This window comes from Vulpes vulpes, chromosome 2, assembly GCF_048418805.1.
Source record: "Vulpes vulpes isolate BD-2025 chromosome 2, VulVul3, whole genome shotgun sequence".
Taxonomy (NCBI): domain Eukaryota; kingdom Metazoa; phylum Chordata; class Mammalia; order Carnivora; family Canidae; genus Vulpes; species Vulpes vulpes.
In genome coordinates, this window is record NC_132781.1 from 58,871,424 (window position 1) to 58,887,306 (window position 15,883).

General features: G+C 38.7%; 1 protein-coding gene across 24 annotated transcripts in view; it reads left to right on the forward strand.

Moving 5' to 3' along the window:
• DENND1A (DENN domain containing 1A) overlaps positions 1–15,883 on the forward strand; it is a 495,329-nt gene that overhangs the window by 31,254 nt on the left and 448,192 nt on the right. For 13 of the 24 annotated variants that reach the window (XM_072748692.1, XM_072748673.1, XM_072748682.1 and 10 more), the window contains exon 2: positions 8,843–8,913. In XM_072748692.1, coding sequence (XP_072604793.1) covers positions 8,872–8,913 — 42 coding nt within the window. In that variant the 5' untranslated portion in view covers positions 8,843–8,871. Of the gene's footprint in view, positions 1–6,961; positions 7,114–8,842; positions 8,914–15,883 lie in introns of those variants that run through there. The other 11 variants (XM_072748674.1, XM_072748686.1, XM_072748700.1 and 8 more) reach the window with 4 other exon arrangements.

Here is a 15,883-nt window from a genome sequence, read left to right on the forward strand (position 1 = left end):
CTTAGCATGGATGTCCTCCTACATTGCTCATGTTCTGACATCTCTTGTCAGGGACCCTGAGGGATATTTTCCTCACCATGCTCAGGCTGACACCCCACACTGGGCCATTGCCCAGATGGACATCTATGTTGCTTTGCCCATGTAATAACTTTAGGACTTAATTGTTCAGAAAGAGCAGAGGAAAAGTTGGGAAGGAAAGGGTTTTAAATATTTTTTAAGGACATTAATGTTTATCATTTTTAAGAATAATTTTTTTAAGGACAAAAATGTTTAACAGTAATAGATGTGATTTTTGCAAATTTATTAATCTAATTGAAGAGTATATTTTACATGGCAGCTCAGCATGGTGGATAATTTCTTAAAACAGTATGGAGTATTGGGGTCCCTGGGCAGCCTAATTCATTAGGTGTTTGACCCTTAATTTTGCTCAGGTCATGATCTCAGGGTTGTATGATCAAGCTCTGTGTCAGCTGCACGCAGCAGGGAATCTGCTTGAGATTCTCTCTTCCTGTCCCAGTGCCCCTCCCCCTGCTCTCCAATGCACATGTTCTCCCTCTCTCTCTCTCAAATAAATAAATACATCTTAAAAAAACTGTATAGAGGGCAGCCTGGGTGGCTCAGCGATTTAGTGCCACCTGCAGCCAGAGCATGATCCTGGAGACCCAGGATTGAGTCCTGCGTCGGGCTCCCTGCATGGAGCCTGCTTCTCCCTCTGCCTGTGTCTCTGCCTCTCTCTCTCTCTCTCTCTCTCTCTCTCTGTCTCTCATGAATAAATAAATAAAACCTTAAAACAAACAAACAAACAACAACTATAGAGTATTGCACATCACTGAGGGGTGTGCAAGAACTGTTTTTCTTCTTGGAATGCAGCTAAATTTCTTCCATTAGCTTGCTTTGTGCAGGGTGGCATGAGAATCTTTACATAGACACATATGGAAAGGTGAAACTTTGCAACTCCTTGCATGACAGGATCTGTGTATCTTTGTTAATCTGATCCTGAGAGCATTATTAGAAATGGAAAGTTAAGTGTAAAATCTTGAAACGACTTGTTTGTGTAATTACACAACTAAGTTAATCACTTTCTAACAAGTCTCAACAATGACTGCATTCTTCTATGGAGGTGTTAACTTGTTATGGGTTAGAAAGCACCCTTTGATACAGCATTTTCAGCCTGGAAAAACGGCTTTAATTTCAGAGTTCACTGAAACAAATGGAGACTTGTTGGAAATATTAACACTACCCTTTTGCTTGTTTGGCTTAAAGAAATAAATGTTTAGTAGATGGTGTTTGCTAGCATGTTACAAAGTGTATGCAGTTTGTCTTGACTATGTTGTCAACTTTAAGACAGTTGAACTGGTATGAGTTTTGAAATAGACCTCAGCTCCCTTAGCATGTAAATTTGTAACTAAAGAAACAGTGTGGTGAAGTCAGATCATTAGTCTATAGAGAATAGGTTGCTGTTTTGCTTGATAGATATTAGCTGGTTTGAAGATTTGATGGCTGTGAAATGAGTAAGGGGTCCTAACACTGTGTATTTCAAATTTGTAGCTCTAAATAACACTTAAAAGGGATGATGGCCTAGCATTATAGCATGGTTACCATATGCAGCAAAGATTCATTTTGTGAGGAGTTAGTGTTATATTTTTCTCCTAATCTCATAATATGTTGTAATTGAAGAAAAGTAGTCCTAATTGAAAGCTGATGATCCAGCAGAGTGATCAATAGCATGATACTCTAAAACAACAACAAAAAAAAACCCATTAAGTTTTCCTGCTGCCTGAATATTGTCAAAGCCTTTGTCTGTTTCATGACTTCAGGCTGAGTGTACTTAATCATTTTGAGAACATGGCCCTGAGCACTGAGCATGGCCCTTCCAGTGAATCACTGAGAATTGTGTTCAGAAGAGTGGTATTGAATAGAAATGCTCTCTTGGCTTACTTTCAGGCTTCGTTCTCCTGGAAGAACTGAACAGACTCCCCTTCTTTGACACACATTTTAGCTGTTTGTGTGTCATTTTTCTGTATTTAAGAGCCAAGGCTGTTGTCAGCAGGTGTGACTTACTGATACCTTTGACTCCAAAGGAAAATATCTCTAAAGAGTAACAGTCATGTGTAAGCAGTGTGTATTCAATAAATTACCTCTTGTCAGAGAGAGAGAAGCCCTTATTGGGAGCCGGAAACCACATGTTAGGTGTTGGGGGAAGACTCATTCATCAGACACTTATTATGTCAGGTGTTGGACCAGGGTTATGAGAGGACAGTTGGTGCCCTCAAGGAGCTGCCAGTCTAGAGGGGAAGGTGGATATTTAATCAGAGGTACATTGGCAGTTCTCCACTGGCTGCATGTTGGAATAAGTTGGGGGAGCTTTAAACAAATACTGGTGCCTGGAGATTCTGATTTAATTGTTCTGGGGTGTGGCCTGGGTTTTAGGGCTTTTTAAAAGTCCCTCACATAATTCTAATTGCTTCAGGGTTGAATGTTGTAAGAACTGCAAGAAAGGGGGAAAGAGAGTGGGGGAAACACAGGGTGCCCTGGGAATGTGGAGGAGGGGCACTTAATCCTGTCTGGGCTGTGGGCATGGGGGATTGAGAAAGGCTTCCCAGAAAAGAGGAAGTGCCTGAGCTGAGGCTTGGTGAGTGAATTTGTCAAGTGCAAAAGACTGGAAAGACTTCCTTGCAGAAGAGCATCTGAATAATGTCAAATGGTAAAGTGGTTAGAGCTTTGGATGATCCACGTTGATTCAGCTGCTACTTTGCTTTGACTTTGGCTAGTTTATCCTGACTTCCAGTGTTCTTCTCTTTAAATGGGGTAAAAACACATATAGGATAGTTGAAGATCAATTGAGATAATGCTTGTGAAGTGCTTAGCACATGCCTAGTACATGGAAACAGTCAGTAGTGGAAGTTAGTATAGTAATGACGTTACTAGAGAACCAGAGCATGATTTGTTTAGAGGGCTACAAGTAGTCTGTACAGCTGGATGTTAGGATATAAGTCTGCAGGAGGTAAGGGTAGGTGGCAAAAAAATAAGTTGCTTGGCAGGTGGGCAGAGTTCCAGATCATTGAAGTATAAGAATGTAAGGCAATTAATAGTGGGATATCATGGGAGAACCAGGACATTTCCATGGTAATATGTTAAGCTATATCATGAAGTGTTCTGGGAAAACTTGGGTCCATATTGGAAAGTTGGCTCTGAATATGGTCTTCTCAGCATCATTACGTCTACTGAATTAGCAGTGAGTGTTAATAGGACAGAAATAGGTTTTTCGGTTCCTTTAGCCAAGTAGTTAAAAATATTGAGCATCTTGAGGAGTAATGGAGGAAATAAGCAGTCTCAAGGTAGTCTCAGAGACTCTCTGGGAATTGTTAGGCTTAGTTGTTTATAGGCTTAATGAAAATATTAAGAGTCTCTTGGCCATTTGCATTTAGAAGAGACACTTTTAAATTTGTTTTTTGATTTGCAGAGAAATAGAAAATGCTTCCATCTGCATTGGCTTCACTGGCCCTTAAAATAACTTATGTATATTTGTTGGTATGTTATATAACTTGTCACAACATTAGTCACCACTTCTTCCATAAGGCAACATATAAGTGATCATGGATAAGCATGACTCTAACTTATAATTATAGTCCAATTTGTTCTTAGTGTTTTAGTAAGCTTCTTTCTTTCTTTCTTTCTTTCTTTCTTTCTTTCTTTCTTTCTTTCTTTCTTTCTTTCTTCTTTCAAAGAAACTCATAATCTTTGGCTCCATGTAATAGAGCTCTGGCAGCTATTTGAACTGAGTGAAAAATTTAGGTAGTTTTATTATTTCTCATTAGAATGAAGCAGTAACTATGGATAGCAATAGAAGAGAAATAAGCTTCAGTGCTTCTACAAATGTTTTTCTTTGAAATCTGTTTTTTTTTTTTTTTTTGCAAAAGCACTGTTGAAATGATGGATAATTGAGGTATACCTTAAGTTTATTTTATGTTGTATGTACTGAGTTATTCATTTAACTTGACCAGCAGTTTGTTCTTAAAGTGGGATCACTAGTCCAGCAGCATCAGTATTAGTTGTTAGTAAACAAATATTTCGGTACTTGTTTGAAATGCTAATTCTGGGGTCCTCCACCGCCCCCAAAACTCTGGAGTGGGGCTGGAAATCTCTCTCTTCACATGCTAAAGTTTGAGAATCATGGAAGTGTATAATACTATCATTTACTGAAATCTTTCACACCCTAGGAAAGACTGGTCTGTCTTCCTTTATTCCTTCTACTCAGTATTTGATTCTGGCTATATGCCCGACTGTTTAGGTTCCTGGGAAACATTAGTGGGATGTGATCAATGAAATCCTTCTCTTGCAGTTTACATTCAGAGAGGGAGACTGACAGTGACCAAGATTGTAATAGGTATGCTAAGGATAATTAAAGTTAGATGGTAGAGAGTGTATTGGGGAAGGCCTTTCTGAGGAGTTAAACTTGAAGGTGAGTTTTGAATGACAGAAAGAGGGCCACCTACATGAAGATTGATGCAAAGGGCTGTTAGATAGGAATGAGTTTGGTGAGTTTCAGCTGCTGAAGGGACAGTGTGCCTGGAATGCAGTGAGCAAGGGGAAAAAGATACGAAATGAAGTTGGAGAGAGGGAGAGACCAGATCATGTAGACCTCGTAAGGACTGTCTTCCCACTTCCAGCTTTTTTTTTCAATTGTAGAATACATGTGAAATTTACCATCTTAACCATTTTTGTACAGTTTAGTGGTGTTAAAAATGTATGCATACTATTGTGCAGCCATCCCCATCATTCACTTCCAGAACTCAGATTTTGACTTTGAGTGATATGGGACACTTTGGGGAGGTTTTAAGCCAAGGACTGACCTAAACTGATCTTTATAGTAAAAGGATTACTGGCCACTGAATTGAAATCTGACTGAAAGAGGGGAAGAGAGGAAGCAGCAAGATCAGAAAAGTATTGCAATCTTGGAGGTGAGATGGTGATCTGGCAAAGATACTGTGATTGGGGATGGTGAGAAGCATTCAAATTCTGGATATATTTTGATGATCAAATCAACAGAATTTGCTGATTGTGACATGTAAATAATTGTGGCATATAAAAGAGGAGTCAAAGATGACACCAAGTATTTTTTGGTTGAATAATTACTAGAATGCAAGCTACGCAGGTTTGAGAGAGAAAAGCACCATTTGTTTAATGAGAAATGCTTCTTGAACATCCAGGTGGGGATGTTGAGTAGGCAATTGGATAAGGAAATCTGGAGTTGGGGAAGAAGTCAGATTGGAGACGTGGTTTTGGGGCTTGTCAGCATTTGCATGGTAATTAAAGCCACAAGGCTGAATGAGATCATCTAAGTAATGAGTGGAGACAGGGAGAGGTCCAGGACTAAATTTGAGGGTAGGAGAGAAGGAATTAACAAAGGAACAGTCAATGAGGTAGGAAGATACCAATAAAGAGTGATATCCTGGAAGGCAAGAGACAGAAGTGTTTCAAGGAAGGAAAAAGTATCAACTGTGTCAAATGCTGCTGAGACATTAAGATAAGCCCTGACAGTCGGCCATTTTAGCACATTTTAGCAATGTGGTTGTTTCAGTGCTGTGATAGGTTCAGAAGCCTGTTGAAGTGTGTTAGAGGAAGGGAGAAGCAGCAGAGACCATGAGTATAGACAATGTTAGGCCAGTCTACACCTAGAGAGATAGCAGGTCTGTACAAAATGCCTTAACCTGATGGCACAGGTTAATATATCAGAGCTCCAGTGTTTAAAACTTTGTTATGTAATTTCTTCATATGTGCATGTTTGTTATTTCAATTTTCCAATGAAATTTTGAGATAAAATTCAGCCAATTGCAAAATAGACTTAAAAAAGATATGTTTATTTACATTTTTTTTCTTTTAAAGATTTATTTATTTTACAGAGAGTGAGTGCAGGGGAGGGAGTAGAGACAGGTCTAAGGAGACTCCAAGCTCAGCTCAGAGCCCAACATGGGTCTCAGTCCCATGACCCTGAGATCATGACCTGAGCTGAAACCAGGAGTGGGATGCTCAACTGACTCTGCCACCCAGGCACCGCAAGAAGGCTTTGTTTAGATTTTAGAAGGAATCTTCCTGATCCTTTTTAGACAACTTTAGTGCATTCCTTTCTTTCATCAAACACTCTACTTTGAGATCATTTGAATGAAAGGAATGTTTCCATAGGACATTTTCCACAATGTTTGGTGGCCAAAGGATGCTGACCTGGTAGGCCTTTTTATATCCTCCTGCAAGGGAAAACACACAAAAAATTTTAAGTCTCTCTTAAAACTTTAGTTTGTTTTATTTCGTTTTTTTTTTTTTTTTAAGATTTTATTCATTTATTCACAAGAGACGCAGAGAGAGAGAGAGAGAGAGAGAGAGAGAGAGAGAGAGAGAGGCAGAGACAGAAGCAGGCTCCATGCAGGGAGCCCGATTCAGGACTCGATCCCAGGTCCCTAGGATCACGCCCTGGGCGGAAGGCAGCGCTAAACTGTTGAGCCACCCTGGCTGCCCTTATTTAGGTTTTTAAGTAAAATACTCTTCTTTTACTGTCTGATTTTAAAATTATATTTGACAGGTATATTTAAATACCTTGAACTTTAGAGCAGCCAACTCTTTTCACTGTAGGTACTTATTAAAAAGAAAAAAAGTTTAAGTTTCTCTTCAGTGAAGGAATGATGATCCTTCACAAGAGAGATAGATTCCTGATTGACAAAACACACATTTTTCTACTAAGGAAGTAGAGGGAATATTAACATATTTTATTGAATCTAAGATGCCATTATTTGTAAAATGCACCATTATATGCATTACTAAGAAAGAAAAAAAGTGCTGCCATTTAGCATTGTAAGATACAATAGATTTTAAGAGATGCGGGGGTGGGGGGGGAGTTCATCTTAGAATCAATGAAGCACAGAATTTGAGCTCTGGGTGTGTTTGTAACTAGCTCTGGGACCATCAACAAGTCACATAGAATCTCTGCCTCAGGTTCCTCACCTGGGTGGTGAGAATGATAATAACTGATCTACTTGTCTTCATAGGATTATATAATGAGGTTGAAATGAGATGAATGAGAGTTATTTTAAGAAATGGAATCTACTGGGCAAATTCAAGGTATTCATTTCTTTGAAATTAACAGATCTGATTAGGTGTCTCGAAGTTTCTGAGCCTTGTTGTCAGGTTTAAAATAGAATTCAGTTATAGACATTTGAAAATATAACATTTTCTTCTAAATGGCTTTCAATCTGGAAGTATCTTTTTATTGTAGTTTTAGAATCAAAGAGAAAACTCAAAGATAATAAAACCTGATGTTGGGCAGCCCCGGTGGCTCAGTGGTTTAGCGCCACCTTCCACCCAGGGTCTGATTCTAGAGACCCAGGATCGAGTCCCATGTCAGGCTTCCTGCATGGAGCCTGCTTCTTCTCCCTGTGTCTGTGTCTCTCATTAATAAATAAATAACATCTTTAAAAATATATATATAACCTGATGTTCTCATCATTCAGAATTAACAACTGTTAATGTTCTGTTAGTGCTGTGATCTTCTTCAGAGTTATTATGAAATATTTATGACATAAAGAGGTAAAAGGATATAATAATGAAACTTTGTGTAACTTGCCAGTGCCAGTACAGGTGAAGTCCCCTCTGTGGAAACAGTATCTTATATTTAGATTAGCATCCTGTCTTCATAATAGTGTAGTGATTTAGGATACTGTTTCTCTTGTTTCAGTCTTTATTTTTTTAAAGATTTTATTTACTTATTCATGAGAGACACACAGAGAGAGGCAGAGACATAGGCAGAGGGAGAAGCAGGCTCCCTGTGGGGAGCCTGATGTGGGACTATATCTATACTAGGACCCTGGGATTACAACCTGAACCAAAGGCAGACACTCAACCATTGAGCCACCCAGGTGCCCCTTTTGTTTCAGTCTTTAAAACCTGTAAATAGGGCAGCACAGGTGGCTCGGTGGTTTAGCGCCGCCTTCAGTCCAGGGCGTAATCCCAGAAACCCGGGTTCGAGTCCCACATCGGGCTCCCTGCATGGAGCCTGCTTCTTCCTCTGCCTGTGTCTCTGCCTCTCTCTCTCTCTCTCTCTCTCTCTCTCTCTGTGTCTCTATGAATAAATAAATAAAATCCTAAAAAAAAAAAACAAAACCTATAAATAAGCAAGTTAACTGCATCATATGTGTTTTATCCCAGAATATGCGGGAGAATCTACTTTGTGCTAGTATTGCCTAGGTTTGAGTTTCTTCAGAATCTACCTCTGGGGGGGGGGAAAAATCTACCTCTGGGCTTTGGAGATACAGCTGTGTAAATTCAAAATATGACACCTGTGAAATCATAATCATAGCTAGCTGCTTATTTGTTAGGCATTGTACCCAGACAGTTATTGTGTGTTTTCTTTAGGTTTCATTATAAATCTTCTGGTTAGATGTTTCCTTCCTTCCTTCCTTCCTTCCTTCCTTCCTTCCGCTTCCTTCCTTCCTTCCTTCGAGAGAGAGAGAGGAGAGAGTGTGTACAAGTGGGGTGGGGGAATTGGCTGGGGGAGAGGGAGAAGCAGACTCCTTACTGAGCAGGGAGCCCGACTTGACTCGGGGCTCAATCCCAGGACCCATGTGAGATCATGACCTGAGCTGAAGGCAGATGCTTAACCAGCTGGGCCACCCAGGTGCCCCAGGCATTTTCATTTAATAGATCAGAAAAGCATGGCTCAGAGAAGTTGAGTAACTTGGCCAATGCTACATAGCTATTGGTTTTAAGTAAGGTTGGCATTATACCATAGCCCACATGTTCTATACCGTACACCTTCAATCCTTGTCAGTAATCACAATCTGTTCTTTTGTAGGCAGAACCCAGAGACCACCTTTGAAGTGTATGTTGAAGTGGCCTATCCTAGGACGGGTGGCACTCTTTCAGGTATTTGCATGTTTGATTATGTTATGTGTTTATTGTATGAGAAAGCTTTGCACAACATTGTTTCTTGGCCTTTGGCTAAGGTCAGGTGGAGATAAATATACATGTGGGATATGTGAATATTCTAAATTGTGATTTATCTTTAAATATATTTAATAGGTTTTCCCTTTTATTTCACATCATCCTAAGGAATGGAGAATAAGCACAGTGAACATTTTAAATTAAAAGTCACTGCTCTAATAGGCTTGAGGTATGGCTTTATTCATTGTAATCATTGAGTTTTGGTTTGTATCTTTCACAGATGCCTGGAAGTCAACTGTTTGGTATGAAATATTGTCACCTTGCTAATGAGGAAGGCTTAGAATTAAGTTGCAAAATAATATAAAGGGAACTCTCTGCCACTCAGCTGGAAGGAGATGTTTGAAATGGACTTAATGTAGTAAATTTACAGTCTTCTGGTTAAAAAAAAAAAGTTGGAAATTAGTTGAAGGAAACACCTCCTTTGTCTTTAGCTTTTGGACTAATTTGGATCTGTATTACTGGACAACAGGATCTTAGATAAGGTTAGAGTATCTTGCATAGGCTGAGTATATTCTCAACCTAAAATCCTTCTTGGTTAATGAGAAAAAAATAACCCCATAACCTAGTGTTCTTTTCTTTGGAAACTAAGAGAGTGATACATTTGCCAGAGGTATGCCAAAGAGCAACTCTTGGTCCACACACACAAGCAGTTGTGTGTATTACTTGGTGTTTAGGGAGAGAGAATTTACTTGGATTAGTATTGTGGGGTAATCAGAATTGCACTGGTAGTTATGCTCTTAATTGGCTATGCAATATTTTCTATTTCATTGTCAGACCGTAATACTCATAAAATAGCTACCTTTATTGAGAATCTGAAAGTTATAAGAATGGTCAAGTGCATATGCCCTTTCCTTAGATTCATCAATTGTTACCCATTTACCATATTTGCTTTATCACCCTATATGTATATATTATTTTTGCTGAGCCATTTGAGAATACGTTGCAGACCTAGTGACCATTTACCACTAAATACTTCAGAATATATCTCCTAAGAATTTTCTTACCATTGAAATAAGAGAATTTAATGTTCATGTAATTAAATGTCAGTTGTCCATGTTTAATCAGTTGTCCCAATAGTATCCTTTTTTTTTTTTTTTTCCAATAGTATCCTTTATCGCATTTTCCTTTCTGATCCAGAATCCAACTCAGCATCATGTGGTCCATTTAATGTTTTTTTTCAGTAAGGAATAGTTTCACAGCCTTTCTCTACCTTTTATGACGACACATTTTAAAGAATTTAGGTCTCTTTTCTTGTAGAAGGTCTCTAGATTTGGATTGAATTATATCCTCATGATTAGATTTGGGTTATAGATTTTTGACAGAGGTCTCTGTGATATTGTGTATAATAGCAGGCACATGATGTCTATCCCTTATTTGTGAGGAAAAAAACTACATGGAGCTCATATGTGTAGTTTAACAATTATCAAGTGAGTGCCCATGTTACTGCTATCCAGACTAAGGAATATATTGTTGTCTGGGTCTAAGAAAATACTGTTACTGCTGGAGGGTTTCCTGCCCTGGCCTTGTGCTTTAATGGGCCCTGCTTTGGCCCTTTTCCATGGGGCAGAGTCTCTGGGGCCTGGGACATGTCTACTTAGAGCCTGAACCTTTCCATGCTATACTATACCTATTATCTCAGAATTTCTTGTTCACGTGGCCCTGAGCTTGTTTCCAGAGCCTCTGTGAGTCCTTTTCCTGGGGTCTGTCCCCCTAAGGGTGGACGGGGCTGCTGGTGTATATAAGGGATGGCTTAAGTGTGGCTATTTGTGGAGAGTAGGGTGTGGAATGGAGTTTGGACTTATGAGTGGAAGTGACTGCATGCTTGTGTGAGGTCCTTGGCAGTGTTGGATTGGAGAAGAGGGCAATGGGTGGTGGGCCAGTGGCCAGTTCTCCCTGGACCACCATATTTCAGCATGGAACTCTAGGGAATCCAGAATTCTTTGCATGAATCTGGCTTTCCAGGTAGTTATAAAGGTGTATTTGTCATGATAGGAGGATAGAACATATTTTATTTAATAGTTTATAAGCTTGTTTCATGTCTTTCAAATATTTACACATATGGTATGAGGGCCTCTATTTGTACACTTGCTGAGGCCCTGTAAGTGGTGGAAGTGGATTTGGTTGGCACTCCAGAGGGTCCCTCCTTTCTGTTCTCCAGAGGTAACTACTATCCTGGCTTTTATGATAATCATTTTTCTTTATAGTTTTATGACATAAGTATACCTCCTTGAAAAATATAATTTAGTGCCTGTTTCTGAATTTTATAGAAACAGAATTATTCTTTGTGTAGTTTTGCTGCTTTTTTTGCTCAAGGTTATGTTTGTAGGGGTTCTGCATGTTGTATGTAGCTGTAGTCATTTTCATTGCTGTAGGATTATGTTACAATTTATCTATTCTACTGTTGAAAACACTTGAAGTTGTTTGCAGTTTTGGGCTATTAGAAGCAATGCCGCTGTAATCCTTCCTTATATGTAAATCCTGGTGCACTTAAATGTACATTTCCTTGGGATGTCATACTTGATTACTGGATCATGCTAAACTGTTTTTCAAAATTGTGCTAGTCTACACTCCCTCCAGCGATGTTTGATAGTCCTTATTGCTTTACAACTTCATCAGCTAGAATTAGATTTGTTGATTTTTTTGCCAACCTGATGGTTATATAGCAGTATCTCCTTTTTACTTGCATTGTCCTGATGACTAATGAGACCAAGCACCTTTGCTTATTGGCCTCTTGAATAGCTTCTTTTTTAAAGTGCCTGTTCAAATCTCTTGCTAATTTTTCTTACTGATTTTTCTACCTTTTCCTCGTTGACTTGTAAGATTATAGTATGGATACTAATTACCTGGCTGTGTGTATTACAAATATCTTCTTCCACTCTATGGTTTGTCCTTTACTGTCTTTGTTACTTTTGATCATAACTTCTTGATTTTAATGTAGTAAAATTGGCTAATAGTTTCCTATACCACGGAAAGAAGATAGTTTTTCTCTAAGAAATTTATGGTTTTGCCTTTTGCATTTAGGTCTTTATTAAGGATTTTATTTTTTAGTAGATTAGCTAATTTAAAAATTGGGAAACTAAATAGGGGCACCTGGATGGCTCAGTCTCTAGAGCACACAAATCTTGGTCTCAGGGTTGTGAGTTCAAGCCCCACATTGAGTATGGAGCCTACTTAAGAACACAACTGGGAAACTAAAGCTGAATTACTGGGATCCGCTACTCCTTTACTTGAAACATTTTAATAAAATGATCAGGGGCACCTGGGTGGCTCAGTCAGTTAAGTTTGCTTCAGCTCAGGTCATGATCCCAGGGGCCTGCGATTGAGCCTAGCATTGGGCTCCCTACTCACTGGAGAATCTGCTTCTCCCTCTGCCCCTTTCCCTCCCCCCTCTTACATAAATAAATAAAATCTTAAAAAAAATGATCATGTACTTCTAGGTGCACCTGGCTGGGTCAGTTGGTAGAGCGTGCATCTCTTGATCTCGGGGTAGTAAAGTTTGAACCCCATGTTGGTATAGAGATTACTTAAATAATAAAATCTTAAAAAAAAAAAAGATCAGGTACTTCTAAATCATACTTTAAAAATAAAATTACCTCACAAAGATATGACAGATATGAGAAAGGTCAGTAAGAAATAATACTAGACTTTAAAAACAGTTCTTTTACCCTCGACTACTTCTAATGTCTCCATTACCGAAGACCTGTATTATAAGCTGTGTACTGTATTCTGAAGAGCATTCCATGACCTCCATGGAAGGGACATATGATCTGTCAGCTCCACTTAGTGTGTCAAGACATCAGACACTGAATGGGACACCTTGGAAACACTGTGCCAGGAAGATTTGGGTACACAACTGAACTCCTGGTGCTGTTTGCTTTCTTTGGGAGTTTGAAATTTCCTAGTTGTTATTACCAAGAAATAAGGTGTCACTTTGTATTTGATTTTAGGTCCCTTTTGTCTACTTCTACAACCTTCTTGTTTTTAATTAAACTTATATTTGCCTTTTTCGGATATTATTGAATGCATTATTTTTGCCTTTTTAAATGATTGCAAGAAATCTGCCTTAAGATTAGTCTTTGTTCCTTGGATCTGCATCTCTGATCTCTGTCAAAGTATCTGAGCAAACTTAGGTATAAACTTTACACCATACAGTACTAGTGTCTGGGCATAATCTTCTCTTTGAAGTTTGTTTGCATCCCCCAGAGGGATTAGTTCCCTGCTGTGAGAAGGTGGGTTAGAAAGCACTGAAACTACTTTACGGGTCTTTAATTGGGGGATTTAGTATACATTTTATTCTATAAACTTCTGTGGGAGTTTCAGTCTTACAATTTTTCTTATAATGTGGTATGTTATATTCTCATTGTAAATTAGAAAAAAAACCCTAAAAATTTCCTCAAGTTATTTAAGTACATATCAACACATTATCCTGATTTGTGTTTTGTTTCTATTTAAATTTTTAGTAGCTTGTTTTCAGATTAGTTTTTGAGTATGTATACAATTTAAAAATTTTTGAAAAATCACAAAGAGAAAAATCATCACTCAGCAATAAACACTATTAATGTTTTGGTATATTTATTTCTTTGTCTTTGCATGTAAGTGTATATAAATAAAATATATATAAATTTATATATATATGTATTTTCTATAAACATAAGCTTTTCCCCTGAACTTCTGCTAGGTGTTTTCCTTGCTATGTCCCCCAAATCATTAAGATTTTCCTAAAATTAATATAGCTTTGTGAAAATTATTTCAGTTATGAATTATTACATCATGTTTATGAGCAATATTTACTTACAATTGGATCTTTCGATTGTTTCTAGAATTCTCCTATTATAAACAATGCAAGCAAACCTATCTGTGTATGGTGCTTGTTATTTAAGTATGTAATTTTGAAAAGTTGGGACGTTTTGAGTAGATATTTGATCTACTTTATTCTTAACATTTATGATTTTTGGGCCGCATTCCATTTTATATACTCTAATTTATGTATTTGTTCAAGAACCCACCTTGACATGGGGATCCCAGAAAACTAATAGAGTTGTCTTAAGTTGTGAAACCACCCAAAGCTGAGTTCAGCCTGTCTGACTGAAGGTCTCAGAAGAGGGTGCTCTTGCGAGAAGGATGAGCCTGCCAGTCCCATGATCAGATGGTACTGGCCATGCTGAAACTCTGGAATGCATTTCCAGCACAAGTTTCTCATTACAGCTGGCATTTCGGAGCCTGCTGTGGGCACTCTGCTTGGGCAGCCACTGAGCACTGGGAGAGTTGCATTAGCATCAGGTTCCAAAGGCCAATCTACCTTCCAGCTTCCTCTGGCATCAGCTCCCTGCCCAGTGTCTTACTGCAATAGCTCAGTGCCACTCAGTAACAAAAAGTGGATAGTCAAGGGAAGAAATTGTCGTGAGAATTCTGGAAGGAATGCTCACAACATGATGCTTTGGGTAGCTGGGGTTTTTAGCTATAATCAGTAACTTAAACACACACCCTTATTTTCATATCTCTTTTAAATGGATCAGCGGTATCATGAAAACCGAGTCTCACCTAACTGAAAGAATTGAGAGCCAGGGGATCCCTGGGTGGCTCAGCGGTTTAGTGCCTGCCTTCAGCCCAGGGCATGATCCTGGAGTTCCAGGATTGAGTCCCTTGTTGGGCTCCCTGTATGGAGCCTGCTTCTCCCTCTGCCTGTTTCTCTGCCCCCCGCCCCTGTGTGTCTCTAATTAATAAATAAATAAAATCTTAAAAAAAAAAAAAGAATTGAGATCCAGATTTGTTACATTCTAAATTTGATCTTTCACTTTGTAGGACTTAATTCTACAAACTTCGCTTGGATCTGTGACTATAATGGATGCTCAACATGACTAGATTTTTTTTTTTTTAGATATTTTTTTAAATTGACTTAAAAAATAAAAACGGGGCACCTGGGTGGCTCAGTCAGTTAAGTGGCTGCTTTTGGCTTAGGTCACGATCTCAGGGTCCTGGGATCGAGCCCCGAGTTGGGCTTCCTGTTCAGCAGGCAGTCTGCTTCTCCCTCTCCCTCTGCCCCACTTGTGCTCCTTTGCATGCATGCTCTCTTCGTCTCTCAAATAAGTAAAATCTAAAAAAAAAAAAAAATGTTGGCTCTTTAGAAGTGGGATAGAGGGGGCAAAAGCCTTTTGAGAATTGTTTTACTTCAGATTAAAGAATTAGAGGTATTAACTAAATTTATTATCTTTTCAATAAGATAACCACAGCAAACTTTTGAAGAATGGTGATAAAGTGGCTAACTTTTATTGAGTCCTTACTATGTCTGAGTTACTTTTCTTAATATTGCCTTGTTACATTTTGACCCTTTAAAATGGGTCATATTTTTGAGGAAACTGAGGCTCAGAAAGGTTAATTTGCTTGCCTAGATGGGACAACCACCAAGTTTGAAGATTCAGGATTTTTTTTTTTAAGTAAATTATTTATTAAGGGGCAGTGCACATACTATAAAATCCACTCTTTTAAAATATACAAATCAGTGTTTCTAGGATACTCACAAGGTCGTACAATTGCACCATTTTCTTTTTTCTTTTCTTTTCTTTTTTTTTTTTTTAAGATTTTATTTATTCATGAGAGACAGAGAGAGAGAGAGAGAGAGAGAGAGGCAGAGAGAGAAGCAGGCTCCATGCAGGGAGCCCGATGTGGGACTCCATCCCGGGACCCCAGGATTACGCTCTGAGCCAAAGACAGGCACTTAACCGCTGAGCCACGCAGGCGTCCCAAGATTCAGGATTTTGACTTCATTCTCATGGCATCATTCTGAAAATGACTGCCTAATGTTACTTGCATGTGCAGTAGTTAGAAAAATCAGATATTGTGAGGGAAGGAAAAATCAGGATTATCTAGAAAATCAGAGGAGAGGCAGTTTTCA